Genomic DNA, 19,868 nt, shown 5'->3' with positions numbered 1-19,868 from the left:
TGTTTTGACCTTTAGAGACACAAAGGAACCAATAGGTAGCAAGCTTGTAATAGGATTGTCATGGTTTGGAGGTTCCAAACTCAAAGAACAAAAGATATTTTCAGTTGATCTGAAAAGACAAAGTGAAGACAGTGAAAAAATGGACCAAACAATATAACAATACTCAGTTCTTACCAGTGTACCACCGAACTTGGAACACGATGACTACAAGCCATCCACTGGGATTGTCTCCTCTTTGGTTTATCAGCTCCCTTTGTAAACAAGAGCCTTCCCAATTAGCCATAAAAAACAGCGCCCCCGGCATCCCTCATATGGTGAGAATCCAGATCATCGAAAAGAGAACCCCAAGAAGGCCCATCTATGTTTTGGCCCAAATCGATGTATTGCTGCATCATGGCATCAAATTCCCAGTCCTCGACATATAGTTGTTGTTGTTGGTGTTCCGTTCGGGCTGCTGGTTGTTGGCCGCCACCACTGGCAGTAGTTGCTGATGTATATTGGCCGATAGTGTTAGACAAAGACCTATGGAAGTCGCTTGACGGATCCGGGGATACTTGACTGATTCTGCTGTCAGCAGGTGGTACTACCACCGTGCGAGGCACAGTCGAGGACTGGCTTTGTTGTAGCCTTTCTTTGTGTTTCTGCAGGATTTCCATGAGCGGGTGGGCCAGTTTCGCGGCCATGGCGGAGTCTTGTTTCAAGCTGTCGAGCATCCTGCATGCTCGGGTGACTTCGGCTTGCCGCTGTTCCTCGAAACCTTCCACTTTGTTGGAGCAGAGGTCCATCACCAGCACAACAGTGGCCATGAAGACGTGGTGCACCACGGTTGCAAGCCTGGCGGGGATCAACTCTAGGTCATCCTTCTTTTCCTCCAGCTTGTAGCAAATCTGCAGAACCGCGCGGGAGGAGTTTAGGCAAGCATTTCTGGAAAATGTATATTTAGGATCGGTGAACCCCGCTACTACGAAATGCTGGTGAAGTCTGCTACGTCTGGTATAGATCCCAAGGTGGATCAGATAGCGCTGGAGGGTAAGTTGGGGCGCGGTATACAAGAGTTTGCTCCCCTGGTCTAGCCGAAAGAAGGCCGGGAGGCTTCTGATCAAGTCCTCGAATTTGCCGTCCAAGAAGATAATCTGCTCGTAGTTCGCATTCTCGATCATTTTAAGGGGGGACAAGGAGTCAACCACCGCACGACAGATTTCCGCTAGCCGAACACGCTGAAGGAAGTAGGAGGTAGATAGTAGTGAGACATTCCCAGCATCATGATCACAGCTCTCGGGATAATGCGGCTGATTCACATGCATCTGTGATAGCTGAATAGAATAGGTGCCCTCCTGTGGGCCGGGGGTGAATGCCAGTAACCTTTCTCGCGCTTTAGCATTAGCAGAAAAGCTGATCAGTAACGACTGCACCTTACCAGTCTGTGGCAGCAATGTGCCACCATAACCTTCTCTTTACGTCAGCTTCAATCGGACTTGGCGGTGGCTCTGTCTCTCCTTTTCTTCGGGGACTATCAGTCTTGTGTAAAGAAAGATCTCGGGCCATCATAATCATGTTGCTATGAAGTGAACGGAACATGGGGGAGAACCCTTGGGAATTGTAGATAACGTAGGAGATAACGATCGTGGCCTGGAGATCTTCAATCGAGGCAGCAGTAGTTCGCTTCGAGTACTCCAGAATATCCAGCGCTGCATTGCTCCAGATCAAGGACATGGAAGCAGCTTCTTTCGCAGATAAGAAGACCAGGCATTTGCTTCTCTGTGGTCTCCACAGATGGCTGGCACTAGCAAGTATGCTGAGCAGCAGCGCGATATCTGCCACTTTGCTTTGAACGGCTGTATTCGGGTGCATATACACAGCGTCTATCACGTGCTGCAGGGAATGAGGCTGGAAGACGGGATGGAGGTATTGGACATTGTCCAGAAAGTATTGGGACAGTATCATGGCCTCATCTTTGGTAGGCAGCTGAACACTGGGTGGCCAAGGTGCTGCCTCATTCCGCGTCGCTGACACATTCTCGAGTAACTGGCTTATAGGTCCAACTTTGAATGGTATGTTGACTACATACGCTCTAAACTGGCGGCCGGATTAGATGCAGGGTCAGCGCAGTAGGCATTGACTGTCTTAATAGTTGTAGATAATCTTACAATCGGGTTCTCAAGCGTGCCGATGCCTTCAAGCCATCTCGATGTCACTTCATGCTCCTCGTTGAAAGCGAAACCTGGTATAACCGAGGTAGTCAATGCGCCACAAGTTGATGGTACCATTGCAGTAGGAACAGAGGGTCTGTCATCCTGCTTGCCAAACACCGCCTCCTCAAGCCTTTCCAGGCGAGCTTGTAACCCCGCGCTTTCGGCCACTGCGGGTAAAGCTTCTCTTCGGTCCGTGCAGTCCGTGGACGTGGAACCAGGGTTTCGTGCAAAATATTCACAGCCGACGCCACGGGCGGAGCAGTTGGAACAAGGTCGTTGGCGGTTACACTTGAGCTTCTTCAGCCGGCACAAACGACACGATACCGGGTTCTGGCGTGTGCGGCGAGCTTGACGACCATTGGACTGAATTGGATCCATCGGGGGCAGTTCGTTCTGTGGATGAAATACCTCTTTGGCACAGCAACGAGATTGGCACGAGTCCTTATTCCCTGAAAGATGCGATTCCTGATTCCCACTAACCACTAACCCGATCAGGGAGGCGGAACAAGAATCTCGGTGGTATCACTGGCAGTGGTATGTACGGAGTAGTATGTACATGTACCTACCACCTCACTCAACATTTTAAGCCTTCGAAATATCTCAAAGGAATACTCACTTACAAATGCAAAAATAATATTCCCAAAAATGACTTGAGTGACGAGTCCTACAACAGACTCTTTCAGTTTGCCAAAACCCTTTGTTATTCCTTGACCGAACTCAGTGTTGACCCAAAAACCGGCCCTCTCCTTTGATCATGAGCTTTGGACCCCGATGATGTTCTCCCGCGTCTAGATGAGAATCTACAACAGTTGCCCCTCTGTTATGTTCACAACCTCCCATGTTCAAACAGAGCCTTGACAGGTCCAATGGCTGTGCTTATTCTTATGGAAGAATAGATTAGCCGATTCATGGTCAGCTGACACCAACACGTACAACAAAGCCCTTGCCCGTTGCCCTCGCCTTGGCTCAATCAAAATGAAGCATCTTTGATCACTGCTTCCCCACCTCTCCATAGAGCAGACGGCTAGCAACAGCCTTAGGAAGACTGTGCCACCAGGCAACAGGAGGTTTTCCACTCTATTTATATCTATCTAGCATCTCCAAAGGAGGCTACAGCACCGCTATTCCCGCCACATCCTAAACTGAAAGATTCTAAGAATCATTTTAATAAAACGCTATTAAGCAGTGAACAAGATCTAGAGAGTTATAAAAAAAATTTAGTATAAAGGGCTATATTCATAATATTATCGTCGAACTCTGCAAGATACTGGCCACCCGAGATAAATTTAACCTAGGTAATAGAGTCTAGTTTAACAATTATACAAATACTCTCGATTCTATTAACATTAACGAGTTTTACATAAACAGAACATCAAGTTCTCGGTGTTCCCAACCAAATCAGTTCTATATTCACCGAGTCGATAGAGATAACAATACCCTCTTAATAACAGTCAAGTATAAGCCGTCTTATAAGCTATCCGTCAAGAACCTTTGTACAGAACTTAGAATATAACAGTCTAACAGATGCCCTTCCGGCAATGGAAAGGGGCAGACAGTTTGAACAGAACTGTGTTGCTTGTATAGATGCATGTGTTTCAATTCTAAAAATTAGTGATGTTCTATTTCTATCTTTCTCGCAGCTATTGTATCACTGGGATTACCTCATGTATTGTTCTCTAAACTTATCCGTATCTGCCCTCATCCCGGAATTTCAACAATGGTATAGATAATAATGATAATTCTGAGAATCTTATAAACTTCTCTATTATTTCAACATCCATAAGACTGCTTACTACTAAGTTGTAGCTTAGCACGTAGAATTATTCCAGTCAAATCTATACTCCTGGTTGTATTATCTCAGGTCACGTGGCGATAACGACACCGTCATCCCAATTGGCTTTGAAGTCAAATCTTCCCCTTTATGCTATACCACACTGCCTTATGTTGAATGTACGCGATATAGCTCTCTCTATTCTTTAAGAGGCCAGGCTTCAATTGAGTTAATATTGACTGGCCCAAGATATACCACCTTGAACAGATACAAACTGGACCGGAACATACTAAGGTGTGTGAGAATACCGGATGTACCTCCACTACATTCATAGTCAATTTTGTGTTTGCTCCAATCCATAGTTCTTAAAAATAACCTTGGTATTTAGTCCTGTGGGTCCCATATTCATTCCCCTTTTCTAGCTCAAGGCGTGGTCACCCAATCGAGTACTCAAATTTCGTGCTATGTCACCTTCATCATTCATAACACTGGGCTTCGCGGTCACAGCCGTCTTCATCTTCTGGACATTATCCGCAACGTCTTCCTCACCATTTGCTCGTAATTTCCCTCGATTGTACAACAAGCGAATATGTCTTCTCATAGCCCACCCCGACGACGAGGCCATGTTCTTCGCACCGACAGTGCTAGCCTTAACCAAACCAGAACTGGGCAACCATCTCAAGATCTTATGTCTCAGTAGCGGTATGTTACAGAACCACATCACCCAGCTCCAAGCAAGCTAACAACCTACCAGGAGACGCCGACGGCCTAGGCCACATCCGCAAAAAGGAGCTCCAAAAAAGCGCCGTGCATCTGGGCCTCCGCAACGAGTCCGATGTCCTCATCGTAGACGACCCAGCCCGCTTCCCCGACAGCATGAGCGCCACCTGGTCAGAAAGTGACGTCTCATCTTTACTTGCCTCAGCCTTTGCCCCCGAAATGGGCGAAGCTCAATCTGGTTCCCGGAAACGAGGAGCAACGGGGGATAAACCGCCCGTCGCGACTATTGATGTGCTCCTCACCTTCGACAGACATGGTATAAGCAACCATCCCAACCACCGGTCTCTCTACCATGGCGCTGTCCACTTCCTTCGTACCCTAATGAAGGATAAACCTGGGTATACCTGCCCGATCTCGCTGTACACGCTCACCACGACGAACATCTTGCGCAAATACATCGGTGTGCTTGATGCGCCATTGAGCATGGCGCGTGGGGCAGTCGATGCTCTGTCCTCGAGCTTGAGAGGCTCGTCTCGTACCTCGAAGGAGGATCCGCCTGCGAGGCTTCTGTTTGTTAGCTCTGTTGGCGAATGGATGACGGCGCAGTCGGCTATGGTTAAGGCTCATCAGAGTCAGATGGTTTGGTTTCGATATGGGTGGATTACTTTTGGTCGTTATATGGCGGTTAATGACCTCAAGCGTGAGAAGGTTTAAGTGACCCAGGGAATAGCGGCGAGCTGAAAGCTTATGGCATTCATCAACGATTTGGACATTGCAGCATTCGAGTGAGGTCAAGCCCTGGTGTATGGCTACTGCAGATTCACATATATGGTGAGCCAAGTATGTATTCTTTACGTCTTCATCTAAACACAATGGCATCCTGAAAGGCCCTCTGTACATTAGCTGAGCAAAAAAAAAAACCAACTACCTTATTAGAGCGATGCGCAGTCAGAATTGCGTGACTTGCTGTATATAACCAAGAATAATCCTAGGGTGAAATTTGACCATAAGTTTACTTGAAATACATACACTAAGGCTTAGTATATTGCTAAATATCTTCCAGCCTCCTTTATAGTGCTATCCTTGACTACTATACGTGGAGAGAGCATCTGTTGGTCGATAATTTTGCCTACCGTGCGCGATTGACCTACGACAGCTATATCAATGTAAAGCACCTTGGCAAGTAAAGGGAATATTTTCATTGGCAACAATACTATGGACAGGGTATATGGCCGATGCTGAACAACACACTTAAATATCAGAGGCTTCATGACTGATCGAATAAGCAGCTCATCAACCCGACATTGCGGATCGTTCAAGGCGTGAATAACACCGCGAGAATAAGAGGAAGAACACAAACATAAAAAGATAAAGCAAAGCTAAGTAAATACCACATCAAAGTTTCCGGGTATAACACCGGCCGTTTCTCTTTCTTTCTGTCTCTGAGCAGTCCATTGCGTTCCGGCATAGTCTTCCGCCGGCAGATCAGACAGTCCGTCGGCCTCGTAGCCCAGCTGTTGAGGCTCGGTAGCATATTCTGTATCTATGGCAAAGGGTCTAGGTCTGCGGGTTCTCTCAGTGACTCCGGAGAAGAGTCGTTTCAATGGCGCCACGTCTAAGTCGAGATCGGGGTTGGAGCGTAAATACTGTGCCCAGACGAAATCGTCCTCCATTTCCATGGCCTCCTCGTCCAGCTCAACGCCGTTCTCCGCGGTAGGTCGACGGACTGGGACCCTATTGTGAAGTGTCAATCTATGTTGGCCCCAGTGCGTCGCGCCTAGGAGATCGACGTAACCGCCCCTGATGTGGTACTGGAGGGACTGTGGTAGAAAATCCTGCCACTCTTCAAGCACTTTAGGGAGGAGGCAGCGTTCCCACACCGGATTGTCGCGGCCCGTCCATCGCTTGTGCGTAACGAGGAGTCTCGCGAAGCGTTCCATGGTGATGGTATGCTGGGCGGTGCGCAATCGGAGGATATCATAGGTGTGTACCGCCTCGGCGAAGCCTCGTGATCGTAGAAGCGTAGTGTCAATCCGCGATCTCCGTCGGGAAGAACCGCCTGACGACGTCCCTCCTAGATAAGCTTCGACGATATCTCTCGCTGTCCTCCGCTTCTGTCTGGTTTCTCGTAGAAGGTCATAAGCAGCGCACATGTGATGCTGGAATTCCGACAGCCTGGCTTGATCCCACGCTGTCTTGGCAAGAATACGATGCACATCGACTGTAGGACGAGCATTGAAATTGCTCGACGTCATTGTTTCGAATACACCCTTCACAAACTCGGGAGGCACTTTGCCTAATGCATTCCGTTTTGCGTCAGGACCGAACCGGTTCCGTGATAGGACAAAGGCGCGCTCGAGCAATTCAAGCCAGACTGGTTCTGGGACAGGGATATCATACGAGTTTGAAATGAACTCAATAGCTCGCAATGCACCGGAAATATCATTGTTCGTACCGAATGCATGAGCGATTGCAAACAGGAGGCGACTTGAAGGGTGCAAAGGAGACGATCGGTCGTAACTAGTGGCTGGAGGTAGCTCAGATTGATCCAGTGTCGCGAGCGCATCAATGTCAACATTCCATGCTACTTTGAGCACGTTCTTCATCCCCAGCACATGGCCCACACGGCTGGATGCCAATAACACATTGATGAAACTAGTCTCATCGCCATGGTACCCCTGTTCGGTCATCTGGTTGAATATCTGAAGCACTTCCTTTCGGACGCTCTTTTCAGCAGTGCGGTAGCCCTCCCAGCCGACGTTTTGCTGAAAAAACCTTCTTTTTCGATAAGCATAAGGCGTCATCCGCGTGTGATATCTCTCTCGCCCTGTATAGGCTTTGTCCCAGACCTTGGCTTCCATGTAATAATTGTAGCATGTAACATCTGGAACAACTTCGTCTTCTGTCATGCTATGCCAAATGTAGTCGGCCATGAGAGCATCTCCAATGGACCGTGCGCAATCCAGCAAGTGAGTGTACTCCGCTAGACCAAGAACCTGGCCGGCCGACCGCCGAATCGAAACAATCGTAGCTAATTTGGTAGCAAAATCATTAAAAATGGAGTCTAGCGAACCAAATCTCTTGATTTTTGCGGCACTTGGATGGATAGGCCGATGGATCTCGCGATAGGGAACCACAAAGTAAGTCGGGGATAGGAGATGGAAGACTTCAACAAATACGGTCGGAGGCATCGAACCGACCAACTCTTCATGGCGGGGATCGAGCAACGCATCCATAACCTGATCCGGTTGGCCATCTTGGATAATTTCATAGAATGTGGCCTTCAGTGCACTCAGGTCCTCGTGGGTACTTGGTACCGCATCAGCGGTGTGGGGTACGTGGTCATAATGACTGCCACCACCTTCGAGAATACTTGTCGTACTCAAATGGGAGCTTGCGACCCGGATTTGAGAGGCCCTCCGATCATTCGGGAAGTTGTGATTCACATTCCAAGAAGAATCCTTAGGAATGTTGTTGAAGGACCTCCACTGAGTGGAATCGCGAGCGGGTACTATCAGTCGAGTGGGCCCAGCACAAAGAGCGAATTGAGTGGACCGATTGCGACCGCACGAGGGAACTACCAAGTGAGAGCTAAATCTCTCACTTGCAAGTACGAGTCCCCGCATCGAAACCGTTGAAGATATCAAAAATTGCACCACAAAAGAGGTCCTCCGTGAGGTCTAAAGAAACGAAGTTGCGTCGGACAAACTGCACAGCTTGTCCTCCCTCTTCGAAGTCATCTGTTTCGTGTTGGTGCCGCCTTGGCAACGAATCCCTGCAGCTTCTCCTCATTTGCTGCAGTGCATTGATTTGATTGACACGGCCTGAACGCGACAGCTTAGACTTGCTACCCTCGGCTACGACTACGACTAACTGCCTTCCCAAACCCCCTTTCAATCTTTCCCCTCTTTTGTTTCCCCCTCTCCTCTGTCATTCGTTCAATCAGAAAATGGCCGACACGGAAGATGCGGGCACCGCCTCCGTCTCCGAACCTTTGGATTTGGTGCGCCTTTCCCTGGATGAAATCGTCTTTGTCAAGCTCCGCGGTGATCGCGAGCTCAAGGGTCGTCTCCATGTAGGTTTCCTGGTTGTGCTGGATCTAATTTCTGTTCGATCGGAGGCTGATTAGTGTTCTGTGGTAGGCATACGACAGCCATTGCAACTTGGTGATGGGAGATGTGGAGGAGACCATCTACGTGGTAGAGGAGGATGAGAACGAGGAAGAAATAATTCGAGTACGTCGCTTTGCTTCCTTGTGATCCCGTCTTGTCCGATCCCATCTGCGCCTTCATCGAAGCGATTATTTTCTTTCGAATATGGATTTCTTCTGGACAATTATGACTAATATATCGCTTGCTACAGACAATCAAGAGACAGGAAGAAATGCTCTTTGTGCGAGGTGCGTCGAAACCACTATCATCACCTCGGATCCTAAACTAAGACAACCAACTAATCCCATTATCAGGAGACTCCGTCGTTTTAATATCCCCGCAAGCCTGATAGGATTTTGATGGACGAAGTGGACGAAGGACGCGTCGAAAGGCAACACCGAGCTCTAAGGAGACTATTGACTCTCCTACATACTGGATCAAAAGGAAGGGAACTATGAAACCGAGCGATGGCCCCAGAGTGGTGGACTATAGTTTTTATTCCGGTTCCTGGGTCGTGGGTGTGTCATCGACGAAGAACATGGCACTTGTTAAACAGATGTCATGTGCACAGAGATTAGAGCCTTAACATCAGATGATGACTCCGTCATGGCATGCGACCTGAGTCATATCTTCTGTAGGCGACTCAATATATTTTTATGTCATAAAATAATTTACTATTTATTTACTTGTTGTGTGGTCCATGGTATTCGTCGTGCTTCTGTGCGGGCATATGACTCAGGCGGTGACTTCGCCCATTTATCGATAAAGCTTCCCCCAAATCCGCTCCACACGTCTCAGTTCAGCCTCATACCACGTCAATCTTTTCAGCTATTTAACCCCCCAAACATTCCTAATTCTTTCCCTGAATTATTCAGTTACACTCTGCATCGACTTGCGCGGTCATTTACCGTTACATCCGCCTAATCTCTTTGTCCATTGCCGTGAAATTATGATAACACGAATACATATCTGAATGCGCCAGAGGCGAATCGTCACCTATCCGACCATACAGCTCGTATAGTACCGTGTATTAAATAGTCTCATTTTTACAGCACCCTCATTGTCTACAATCAAAGATTCTAGCATGGCCCCGGCTGGACCGAAACTTACTCCGGAGGAGCGGCGCAGAGGCGAGATCGTATACCTCTCCTCCCTTGCCTCTGCCCCACCTGCTGACTGTCAACGCATAGGCGCTCAGCGATTTCGCGGAATACGCTGAAAAACAGCAAGCGCATCGCTCGGTTGCTCCTAGCGATAGCGGCTACTCTACTGCCAGTGTATCCCGAATTCACGAAGATCATGCAGAACTGGAGATCCTTGACCAGCTAGGATTGTCTGACACTCCGAAACCAGCCAGACTAAAAGACCTGTTGTTGAATACAGGTGATCAACAAGAGGACAGCCTGCAACTACTAGGAAGCATCATACAAACACGTATCGATGAAGGCCATGGTGAAGCGATATTCGACGTGGGTATTGAGGATGGCGGTGAGGCCATGGGCTTTGATGTGACCCAATGGGAAACGGCGTTGCAGCGTGTACAGGAAGCGGCAGGAACGCTGCCAGCACACTGCCGTATTCTTGTCACCTATAATGTGGGAGGCCCTGAGGAATCCGAGGTCAGAAATGATCGAATGAAGGGTTCGTGCGGGAAGCTCCTCATCCGGCAGCCAGCAGAAACCGTGGAGGAGATGGCTGAGCTCCGGATAGCGGTTGTGGGCAACGTGGACGCTGGGAAGAGTACCATGCTCGGAGTTCTCGTAAAGGGAAGTCTCGACGATGGCCGCGGCAAAGCTCGAGTCAATCTTTTCCGGCATAAACACGAAATCGAGAGCGGCCGGACCAGCTCCGTCGGCATGGAGATTATGGGATTCGACAGTCACGGAGAGATCGTGACCAGCGCTCAGGGTCGCAAACTATCTTGGGAAGAGATAGGGAAGCGGTCTGCTAAGGTCATTTCCTTCTCGGATTTGGCCGGTCACGAGCGATACTTGCGGACTACGGTCTTCGGCATGCTAAGCAGCAGCCCCAACTACTGCTTATTGATGGTCGCGGCTAATAACGGTTTGATTGGTATGAGCAAAGAGCATTTGGGAATTGCATTGGCTCTGAATGTTCCTGTGATGATCATTGTTACCAAGATTGATATCTGCCCCCCACAGATTCTCCAGGAAACCTTGACTCAATTAAATAAAATCCTCAAGTCTCCCGGGGCTCGCAAAATACCCATCTTCGTGAAAGACATGGATCAGACCATCAACACGGCAACGCAGTTTGTCAGTCAGCGGATCTGTCCTATCTTCCAGGTGTCCAACGTGACAGGAGAAAATTTGGACCTGATACGGACTTTCTTGAACATTCTTCCCCATCGTGGCCACTACAATGCCGACGCGCCGTTCGAGTTCCTTATCAACGATACATTCTCCGTGCCACATGTAGGCACAGTGGTATCGGGGGTGGCCAAGTCAGGGGTAATACACGCGGGGGATACGGTACTTGTTGGCCCTGATTCACTTGGACAATTCACCACAACCACGATCAAGTCCATCGAACGGAAACGGATATCGGTCAACGCCTGCTTTGCGGGACAGTCTGGCTCGTTCGCGCTGAAACGGGTACGAAGGAAAGAGGTTCGAAAGGGTATGGTTGTTCTCAAGAAGTTGGACCAGCCTCCCAAGGTTTACCGGGAGTTCGTTGCGGAAGGTAGGACCACATGCTGTGTCACCTGTGTAGGGTTTACGCTGACTGGATCTAGTTCTCATTCTCTCCCATGCTACTACCATCAAGCCCCGGTACCAAGCGATGTTGCACGTTGGTGCTGTGAGTCAAACATGTTCTGTTATTGACATTGACCGTCCCTTCATCAGAACGGGTGATCGTGCCCTGGTGGCTTTCCGTTTCGTGATGCGCCCAGAGTTTCTGGCGCCTGGAGACCGGGTACTTTTCCGTGAAGGAAAGACCAAGGGATTAGGTATTGTGAAAAGCGTTGGATACGATCCTAACAGCCCTCTGAACCCGGAAGCCAAGAAGGAAGGGAACACTAAGTAAGAGTTTGTGTGACAGGGTTGGGCGATCGGTTGATATGTTCTGCTTGATGGATGTACAGCATTACCACCGCAGAGTGGACAGTACTTGCCTTGCTCTTTTTGCTTTTCCTTTTTGCTTTTCTTTACTCCTTTCCTTGTAATTGGTCAATCTTGCAATGGTTTACATGGACAATGGCTGGGATTTCGCTCAATACGTCAATTGTACATACATGGAGTTGCTGACTCAGGCGGTGTCATCATCGAGGGTTCCAACGGTTCATAGTTATATCATGTCTGACGAATTTGTCCAATGACTTCAATGGGAACAGGTGCATGTGTGTTAGTTTTACTTTTGTTTCTATTTTTTGTCTGAGAAACCGCCCACCATTGGCCCCATGGGTGGATTTGAGGCCTTGAAATTCAGGACAACCTCCCGTGGCGGGTGACGTCATCCGCCCTAGATGATGACATCGAGGAGATGATCTCCTGCACCATTGGAAACTTCTTGCGCTGATCGTCATCGAGCCAGATATGAAATCCTTTGTTTCAATGCCACTGACGTACCGTGGATGAAGCAGGCACTGATATATACCCCGTAGAAGACGCTACCAGAGAGCCAAGTCATCTCGATCATCAACTTTCTCTAATACTACTACTTCACTAAGCAATTGACAAGCAATCTCTTCAGTCTTAGCTCTAACTTCCCCACACTTTATCAAACTCAATTCCATATCCACATTGCAACCATGGAGTCTTTCGACCATGCCTGGCACACAGCCGCCGACGCCCTCAGGCACGACTACCGGTCCTCCGAACAGCAATGGACCCAGCACGGCGAGGAGCCAATCGCCGGAATCCAAGGCAGAGGAACCGCTACTGATCCTTACGATGCTGGAAACCGTCTTGGTGAGTGCTAATACTGTTTTTCAGCTATCTTGTCCAAACAAATCACACGTCCCCCTGTATAATTTACATAACTAACACAAAATCAGACCAACCCGGCGCTCCTCAAACCCAAGAGAACACAGCTCTCGTCCCTGAGGCTCTTTCATCGATTACTCCAGCCGACCACTCCTCGAGTCTCAAGTCCAGCAACAGCAAGGCAGCAAGTGGCCCAGCCGCTATGCAACCCGAGTTGAACCCCATCGGCGAAACCGCCGCAAAGTACGATTCCCAGCCACACCGAGTCCCGGAACAGAGGAGCCTGGGATCCAACCTTGACCGTCACAGCCAGCCTTCAGGTCTCACCCACGGCCACAGTGATAAGACTACTGGACTTAACCAGGGTTCCTTGGCTGGTGCTGGCGCTGGCGCTACTGCTGCTACTGCTGCCTTTGGTGCCGGATCTGGACACAAGATTTCCACAGGTGGTCTCGGAGACGCAACAGCCGCCCAGACATCTGCTCTCCCATCTGATTCCCACCAACATGGTCTCAGACACACGGGTACTCTTGGAGGTGCAACTTCCGCTCAGACCTCAGCTCTCGGAGCAGACACTACTCACCCAACTGGCCTGAGACACCCCTCTACTCAGAAGTCCGGTCTAGACAGGGGCGTCGAGACATCTGGTCTTGGACACACCACCTCCAGCACCGGTCAGACCTCCCCTATGAAGTCGGCCCTGGAGAAAGACGCCCAGGAAACTGGTCTCAGACAGCCAGCTTCTACGACCCACAAGCCTGTTTTCGAAAAAGACACACACACCTCCTCAGGTCTAGAAGGACCCCGGAACCTGGGCCCTACAACTAGTTACGGAGGAAGTGAGACTCAGATACCCGACCGGTCTTCCCAGGCCATCGGTACTGGCATCGAGGCCAGACAGCCCAGCTCCGGCATTACAAAGGAACCAACCAGTACCGAAGCCAGACATCCCAGCACTGGCACCGCTGAATCCGCGCCCCAGAAATCTAAGTCTATCACCGAGCAACGAACCTCAAGCACGACAGCGGAGGGCCAAGGCAGCACTCAGAAGGAGTCTATGTCTAAGCCTACTAAGAAGGGCGATGATGTCGAGCAAGTCGGTTTCACCCCTAAGACTGACCATGTGAGCAAGGAGGCTCTTCGTGGGCCCTCCGTTGCTGAGCCCAGAGAGCACTGGAAGCAGGATGAGAAGGTTGCTAGGGCTGAGGATGACGGTAAGCCTGGTAAGTTATTTTCCTGACTCTCTCAAGGATTCCATAGAATGGATAAGGCTAACTATTTTGATATAGCTGCGGCAGCTGGTGAGCCTGGCGGTAGCAACAAGCATGAATCTTCAGACAAGAAGCATTCTAAGGATAGTTCTCATTCGGGGGGCACTATGGCTCATATTAAGGAGAAGGTGGAAAAGGTCATTCATCCCCATAAGTCCTAAAATCTATGATTGGACTGCAGATTGTGACGTGTGATGATTGAAACTTGATGACCCATTTGTGTATTGTTATTCTCGCGGATTGGTTTAGTGTATAGTCTGTACAATAATGGAAGACTCCTTCTAGTTTCTAAGTCAAGTTCTATTGAATTCTAACCAGTTGCATTATATTTAGTGCGAGGGTATTGCTATGCTAAACCAGGGTAGAGCTGTATATCCACCAAAAGAAGTATGCCCGAGGAGTTATGCTCCATACATATAGGTTCAGACAGATGAGCCTACTCAAACAGCATCTTAATGTCCTCAATCCTCTCCTTCTTATCCTCGTTCCCATCTCCCCCAACTCTCAACCCCAGCGACCCAGCAATATTCATCTTCCGCTCCTGGACCCGCAACATCCTCGCCTCGATCGAATCTTTAACAACAAACCGGGTAACAGCTACATCCCTCAACTGACCCATGCGATGGACGCGATCAATAGCCTGGGCCTCGATGGCAAAGCTCCACCACGGATCCATCATGAACACATTACTAGCCGCCGTGAGATTGAGACCCACGCCACCAGCACGGAGACTGATGAGAAGAACCTTGGGACTGGGGCTTGCCAATGCGTGGCCGTTTCTAGGGCGTGGTAATTTTCTGGGGAAGGGGCTATTAATGTCGTCTTCTCGCTCTGCGTCTTCGATCTCTTCTTGGTCGAAGGTTTCGGTTTTGTTGAACTGGGCGAGCACTTCGGCTCGGGCTTTTTGGGCCATTGTGCCGTCGAGACGGACGTAGGGGATTCCGGCTTTGTCCAGTTGCGGGGCGATGAGGTCGAGGAAGCTGGTGAATTGGGAGAAGACGACTGATTTGGTGTTTGATGGGACGCGGTGGAGGTGGTTGATGAGGGAGTGGATCTTGGCGGAAGTGTGGGCGGAAGGGGAGAGGGGGTTTATGCGGCGGAGGGAGATTCGGGGTGCGGGTTGGGTGCTGGTCGGAGGAGTGCTACTGTATATGTCGTTTTCCGGGGTTGTGGTGGTTGGTGATCGATGGCGGATGACTTCGAAGATATCTCTGCTGCTGACTGGTGCGCGGCATGAGAAACATCGCGGAGAGTCGCCCTTGTCTGTTTGGTGGCGTATATAATCCTCTAGGCATTTTTTGCATGCGCTGTGCCAGCAGGTGGTTACTGCCGGGTCGATCATGGGTTCCTCCGAGCAGATGGGACATTCGCCGCTGGACTCGTTTTGAATCTGTTTCAGAGCGTAGGTGGTGAATTTGTTGGAGGTTTCCTGGCCTGGGTTGGAGTCTGTTGGTTCGGTTGCTGTTGTGAATCGGTCTATTAGCTCCTGCAGGTCCATGTCGTCCTTGAGCCCGTTGCCATCGTTGGCTGCCGCCGCTGCATCTTCTTCGTCTGCGACGATGGCTTTGTTGCGGGTTAGAATTGGATGGCAGCATGTTTGGCGTAAGCGGAGAATCTGGGCGAAGATCGTTGTGAACGATTTCAGTAAGGTACCTGCCTCGATGTTGTCGTTGAATGTGCGTTTTGCTCGGGTATAGATATAATCATAAATCTCTCTTTCTTGCTCCGGGAGTTCGACCTCCTCAATTGTAATGGTCCGACGTGGCAATGGTACTAGAGGCTCCCCTTCTGGGGTTTTCATCGTCTTGGTGCGTCGGAGGACTAGAGGTTCAAGCACGGTCTGTACCACATTGAGGGCCCGTACGTAGTCTTTAGACTCGAAAGGCACGGTGATGAAGGTTTTCCAAAAGGAGAAGTTATTCCACGGTTCGACCTTGAGAAATCGCACTAAGCTGAACAAGTCTTCCAAGCGGTTAACGATAGGTGTTCCAGTGAGGACCCATCGGTGAGTCGCTCTAAGCTCGTAACAAGCTCTCGCAGTCTTCGACAGTCTATTCTTGATAAGGTGTGCTTCATCAAGAATGACACGGAAGAATTCTACCGAAAACAAGCCACCTGGCGTAGCAGTCGAAAATGTCGCAGATGACAACATCTGTCGATATTCCGAGAGGACAACTCCGTAGCTCGTGACGATTACATTAGGAGCAGTAGGGTTACTTGCTGCGCACAGCTCTCTGAGGTTGACATACTTCTCATTACCATAGTACATCAGGACCTTCATTGAACCTGGTTCAGAGGCCTTCAGGGCTTCACTCTCCCACTGCGAAAGAAGAGAGGTGGGAGCGATAACAAGAGTAGTGTAAGGAGCGGTTACCACGCCAGAAGTCGAGGAGGGTAACCTTGCTAGGCCGGAGACGGAGCTTGGGCCATCTGCTGCTTGGCCGAGAGGCACGTTTCTATGAGAATGAACAAGACTAAGCATCTCAATGGTTTTACCCAAGCCCATTTCATCAGCTAAGATTCCTCCGAGACAATGCTGTTCTTGTGCTGGGAAGTCGAGACTAAGCTCTCCGGAATACGGGTTGACGTAGAAGTGACCGAGGCCCTCAATGGTCGGAAGGTTGTGATCCTCAACATCTTTGGTTGGCCACGCATATTCTTCCCACAGCGGGTTCATTGATGGACCTCTGGCGGACTTATTATCTTTCTCCTTGGCTAACATCCAGTGGAGGGCTTGCTTTTGATACTTCCGGAGGTTCAACGAGAACGTCGGTGGAGGCTCGGCCTCTGGCATACTGAAATCGAATGTCTGGGCCTTCTTGTATAAAGTATCAAGTTGGTCTTCCTCTAGTTCCGGGGACTCTTCGTCTTCAGATGAGTCGTTATTCGATTTGTTTTCTCTTTTGTTTTTATCGTACTGTTCTGCTATTTCCACTGCACGCAGCAAGCCCTCCTTCTTATGTTTCAGGGTCATGTCGTTGGCTGAGGTCGGTTGCAGACCGATCTCATCGAAGAGCTTTACCAGAGCGACCTGGCGAAGTCGTAGCCGCTTCTCTTCAGTGCTTTCTTTCTCTTCGAAAATGGTTGTCGATCGATTATCATCGATTGAGCTATCCAGAATGCCAGATTGAAACGCCTCTATACGTAAGTAACACCATAGTTGCAGGTATATTGTGTCATTGACGCGGATTCTATCCGGTGCGAATACACACACTCCCTCGAGCTTACAGACTTTTTGGTCAAGTAAAGTCGATACCCATGCCGCTGTCTCCTGAGGAAGTCTCCCAATTTCCTGGCCGGACTGATTGGTGAAGCGAGTTAAAACGTCACCCCTGTTATTAGTGAAAACCCTCCCACCACGACCACGCTTCGAGACCGGCTGAGACCTGGCACGCTCAATGTTAACACGATCTCCATGTTTAATAAACCCCACTCCACTCCGAGTCGCCCACGCTCCCACGCCGAAAGCACCAACGTATCTCACCGAGGGCTGGGAGGTATTTTGGGGCGCAATTTCAGCCGGAGCACTCCTCCCCTTCCTTCCTGGCCCATTCCCAAATATAGATGTCTGAATAACAGGCGTAGACCGCGTGGACAGCGTTTGTTGGGATGTCAGCATGGTTTGGTTCCTTGCACTACCAGGGGGTAACTTCCATGACCCATCGAAATAAACATTGATCGCTCTCTCTAGGTTATCGCCAGCTACACTCCGAATCTTGCGTATCGTGTCTGGCGAGAGTCGCTCCCCGATAATACTAACGAAGGCCTCCGTGTCAAATCCGTCTGTACCCTCTTCTGCCGATGTGTTTCCTGCTGTCACTATCTCCTCCTGCTTTTCTGGCACTGTAGCATTTTGCGTCGTAAAAGCTAACCCACCCCCTATAGTATCTCCGGCACTTTCTGCTTCTCGATCTCGTGGCGAAGTATAGCTCGCGGTCTGCTGATCATCGTCTCGTACATATTCAATTCCCTCTCCGTCTACAGGAACTATTGTATCGTCAAGCTGTACACCATGGGACCGAACGACCAGCGGCTGATCATCGTGAGTGGAACGAGGTGTAGACGCGTCGAGGGATACAGCTGTAGAGTCAATGGGAGGAGGTCTGGTGTCCACCTCTTCGTCGACGAAAAATCGCCTCTTTTTCAAGGGACGGCCATCAATATCCCCGAAATCCATCATGTAGCGGCCGCCGCTCTAGTATGTGAGAAAAAAGATTCCTGTCAGGGGTCTCAGGGCGCGCAAAACCTTTGATGCTTCTTTGTTAATAATCTGCATGGATGATTGGCGCGGAGGACGCGCCGGAGATACGCGAAATCACGGGCCGACGTCATTTTCTTTTGCTCCCGAAAAGGGCAAAATTGTCAATCCCCTCAGAATAACTTCCATCGCGGGATAGGAATATGTATGTGCCACTATCTCTTCTCCGTCAATTGTCATTTTAGCTAATCGTTTGACGCAGCTCCACCTTGGCTCTCAGGTACGGCGTACCCGCAATGCTATTTCCTCCTCTCCCCGGTTTTTTTAGTTCGACCGCAAAACAACCACCGCACTCCTCAACTCTCTCCCACCACCATATCACCATTCAAAGAAATGCTTCAGCCCACACGCGGCGCAAGCCGCCAAATAACCCGACTCTTCTCCGGCGGTCGAAATATCCAAGCATCCCAAAGAAGACACTTCAGCCACTCCAAACCATGCGCGAGTCCAACAACGGCCGCAGCAGCCGAAATCCAAGCAGCACAAAAATACTGCTCCGACCTCCTCATGTACGTCTCAATGCAATTTCACGCCCCCAAATGAATCTACCATCTAACACCTACGCAGCAAATATGACCGCCCTTCCTACACACTCCACACCTTCATCCCGCGGCACGCCCAACAATTCTACCTCGCCCTCCGCGCCCTAAACGTCTCGCTCTCGATGATCCCCGAAACAACAAGCTCCCACACAATCGGCCTCATGCGCCTCCAGTTCTGGCGCGAATCGATCGCAAAGATCCTCGCCGGCACTCCGCCCAAAGAACCCATCGCCATCCTCCTCTCCTCCGCCATCGAAGACCTCCACGAGCGAACCAACGGCCACGCCCGCATCAGCAAAGGCTGGTTAACGCGACTTATTAGCGCCCGCGAGCGCGGCCTAACGAATGACCCGTACCCCGATATCGCGGCCCTGGAGTCCTACGCCGAGAGTACGTATTCCACGCTCATGTATCTGACGCTCTCGGCGTTGCCCATGGCCTCTGTTACGGCGGATCATGTCGCATCGCATGTGGGGAAGGCGGCGGGCATTGTGGCTGTTCTGCGGGGGTTGCCGTTGGTTGCGTTTCCTGCGGCGCGTGCGGCGGGTCAGCAGGGTGGTCAACAGGCTGGCGGCGCGGCGAGGCAGGGCGCTGTGATGCTTCCGCTGGATGTTATGGCGCAGGCGGGGGTGAAGGAGGAAGAGGTGTTCAGGCTTGGGGCTGAGGCGCCTGGGCTGCGGGATGCGGTCTTTACGGTTGCAACGCGGGCAAGTGATCATTTGATTACTGTTCAGCAGATGTTGAGTAACCTGCGTGCTGGACAAGATGTGGGGCATGACTTTGAGCATGAGGGCGAGGAGGGGCATGAGTATGAGGCCTTGGGTGATCAGCGGCAGGAATCGCCGTTGGATGAGGTTAACCGTGCATTCGGTGTCTTCATGCCTGCAGTTGGTACACGTCTGTGGCTGGATAGGCTGCAGGGTGTCGATTTTGATATCTTTAGGCCTGAGCTTCTTCGCTCGGATTGGAAACTACCCTGGAAAGCCTATATGGCTTTTAAACAGAAAAGTCTGTAG

At 50.1% G+C, this 19,868-nt stretch overlaps 8 protein-coding genes across 8 annotated transcripts; 5 read left to right on the top strand and 3 right to left on the bottom strand.

Moving 5' to 3' along the window:
• Window positions 1–275: 275 nt before the first annotated feature.
• Window positions 276–2,585, bottom strand: ANOM_007191 (uncharacterized protein; the record flags this gene model as incomplete). The annotated part of the gene is made up of 3 exons (XM_015552447.1): window positions 276–1,362; window positions 1,418–2,076; window positions 2,148–2,585. Coding segments are annotated over 3 exons (2,178 nt in total), but the record flags the coding sequence as incomplete, so codon positions are not given.
• A 1,842-nt stretch (window positions 2,586–4,427) lies between these two features.
• ANOM_007190 (PIG-L family deacetylase) lies at window positions 4,428–5,397 on the top strand (the record flags this gene model as incomplete). The annotated part of the gene is made up of 2 exons (XM_015552446.1): window positions 4,428–4,665; window positions 4,718–5,397. 2 exons carry the CDS (start codon window positions 4,428–4,430, stop codon window positions 5,395–5,397), a joined length of 918 nt encoding a protein of 305 aa, XP_015406177.1.
• Window positions 5,398–6,062: 665 nt separating this feature from the next.
• ANOM_007189 (uncharacterized protein) lies at window positions 6,063–8,309 on the bottom strand (the record flags this gene model as incomplete). Its single annotated transcript, XM_015552445.1, has 1 exon — window positions 6,063–8,309. The coding sequence occupies one exon, from the start codon at window positions 8,307–8,309 to the stop codon at window positions 6,063–6,065; it is 2,247 nt and encodes a 748-aa protein (XP_015406193.1).
• Window positions 8,310–8,632: 323 nt separating this feature from the next.
• ANOM_007188 (U4/U6-U5 snRNP complex subunit LSM3) lies at window positions 8,633–9,183 on the top strand (the record flags this gene model as incomplete). Its single annotated transcript, XM_015552444.1, has 4 exons — window positions 8,633–8,758; window positions 8,826–8,918; window positions 9,046–9,082; window positions 9,149–9,183. 4 exons carry the CDS (start codon window positions 8,633–8,635, stop codon window positions 9,181–9,183), a joined length of 291 nt encoding a protein of 96 aa, XP_015406194.1.
• A 646-nt stretch (window positions 9,184–9,829) lies between these two features.
• On the top strand, window positions 9,830–11,924 carry ANOM_007187 (putative GTP binding protein (GTPBP1); the record flags this gene model as incomplete). The annotated part of the gene is made up of 3 exons (XM_015552443.1): window positions 9,830–9,972; window positions 10,025–11,537; window positions 11,590–11,924. Coding segments are annotated over 3 exons (1,884 nt in total), but the record flags the coding sequence as incomplete, so codon positions are not given.
• Window positions 11,925–12,606: 682 nt separating this feature from the next.
• On the top strand, window positions 12,607–14,213 carry ANOM_007186 (uncharacterized protein; the record flags this gene model as incomplete). The annotated part of the gene is made up of 3 exons (XM_015552442.1): window positions 12,607–12,766; window positions 12,853–14,004; window positions 14,071–14,213. The coding sequence occupies 3 exons, from the start codon at window positions 12,607–12,609 to the stop codon at window positions 14,211–14,213; spliced, it is 1,455 nt and encodes a 484-aa protein (XP_015406186.1).
• A 275-nt stretch (window positions 14,214–14,488) lies between these two features.
• On the bottom strand, window positions 14,489–18,229 carry ANOM_007185 (DEAD/DEAH box helicase; the record flags this gene model as incomplete). The annotated part of the gene is made up of 1 exon (XM_015552441.1): window positions 14,489–18,229. The coding sequence occupies one exon, from the start codon at window positions 18,227–18,229 to the stop codon at window positions 14,489–14,491; it is 3,741 nt and encodes a 1,246-aa protein (XP_015406187.1).
• A 414-nt stretch (window positions 18,230–18,643) lies between these two features.
• ANOM_007184 (uncharacterized protein) lies at window positions 18,644–19,868 on the top strand (the record flags this gene model as incomplete). The annotated part of the gene is made up of 2 exons (XM_015552440.1): window positions 18,644–18,819; window positions 18,878–19,868. The coding sequence occupies 2 exons, from the start codon at window positions 18,644–18,646 to the stop codon at window positions 19,866–19,868; spliced, it is 1,167 nt and encodes a 388-aa protein (XP_015406188.1).

Source organism: Aspergillus nomiae, assembly GCF_001204775.2.
Source record: "Aspergillus nomiae NRRL 13137 chromosome Unknown contig00165, whole genome shotgun sequence".
In the NCBI taxonomy this organism is placed as follows: Eukaryota; Fungi; Ascomycota; class Eurotiomycetes; order Eurotiales; family Aspergillaceae; genus Aspergillus; species Aspergillus nomiae.
This window is presented reverse-complemented; position numbering and strand designations above follow the sequence as displayed.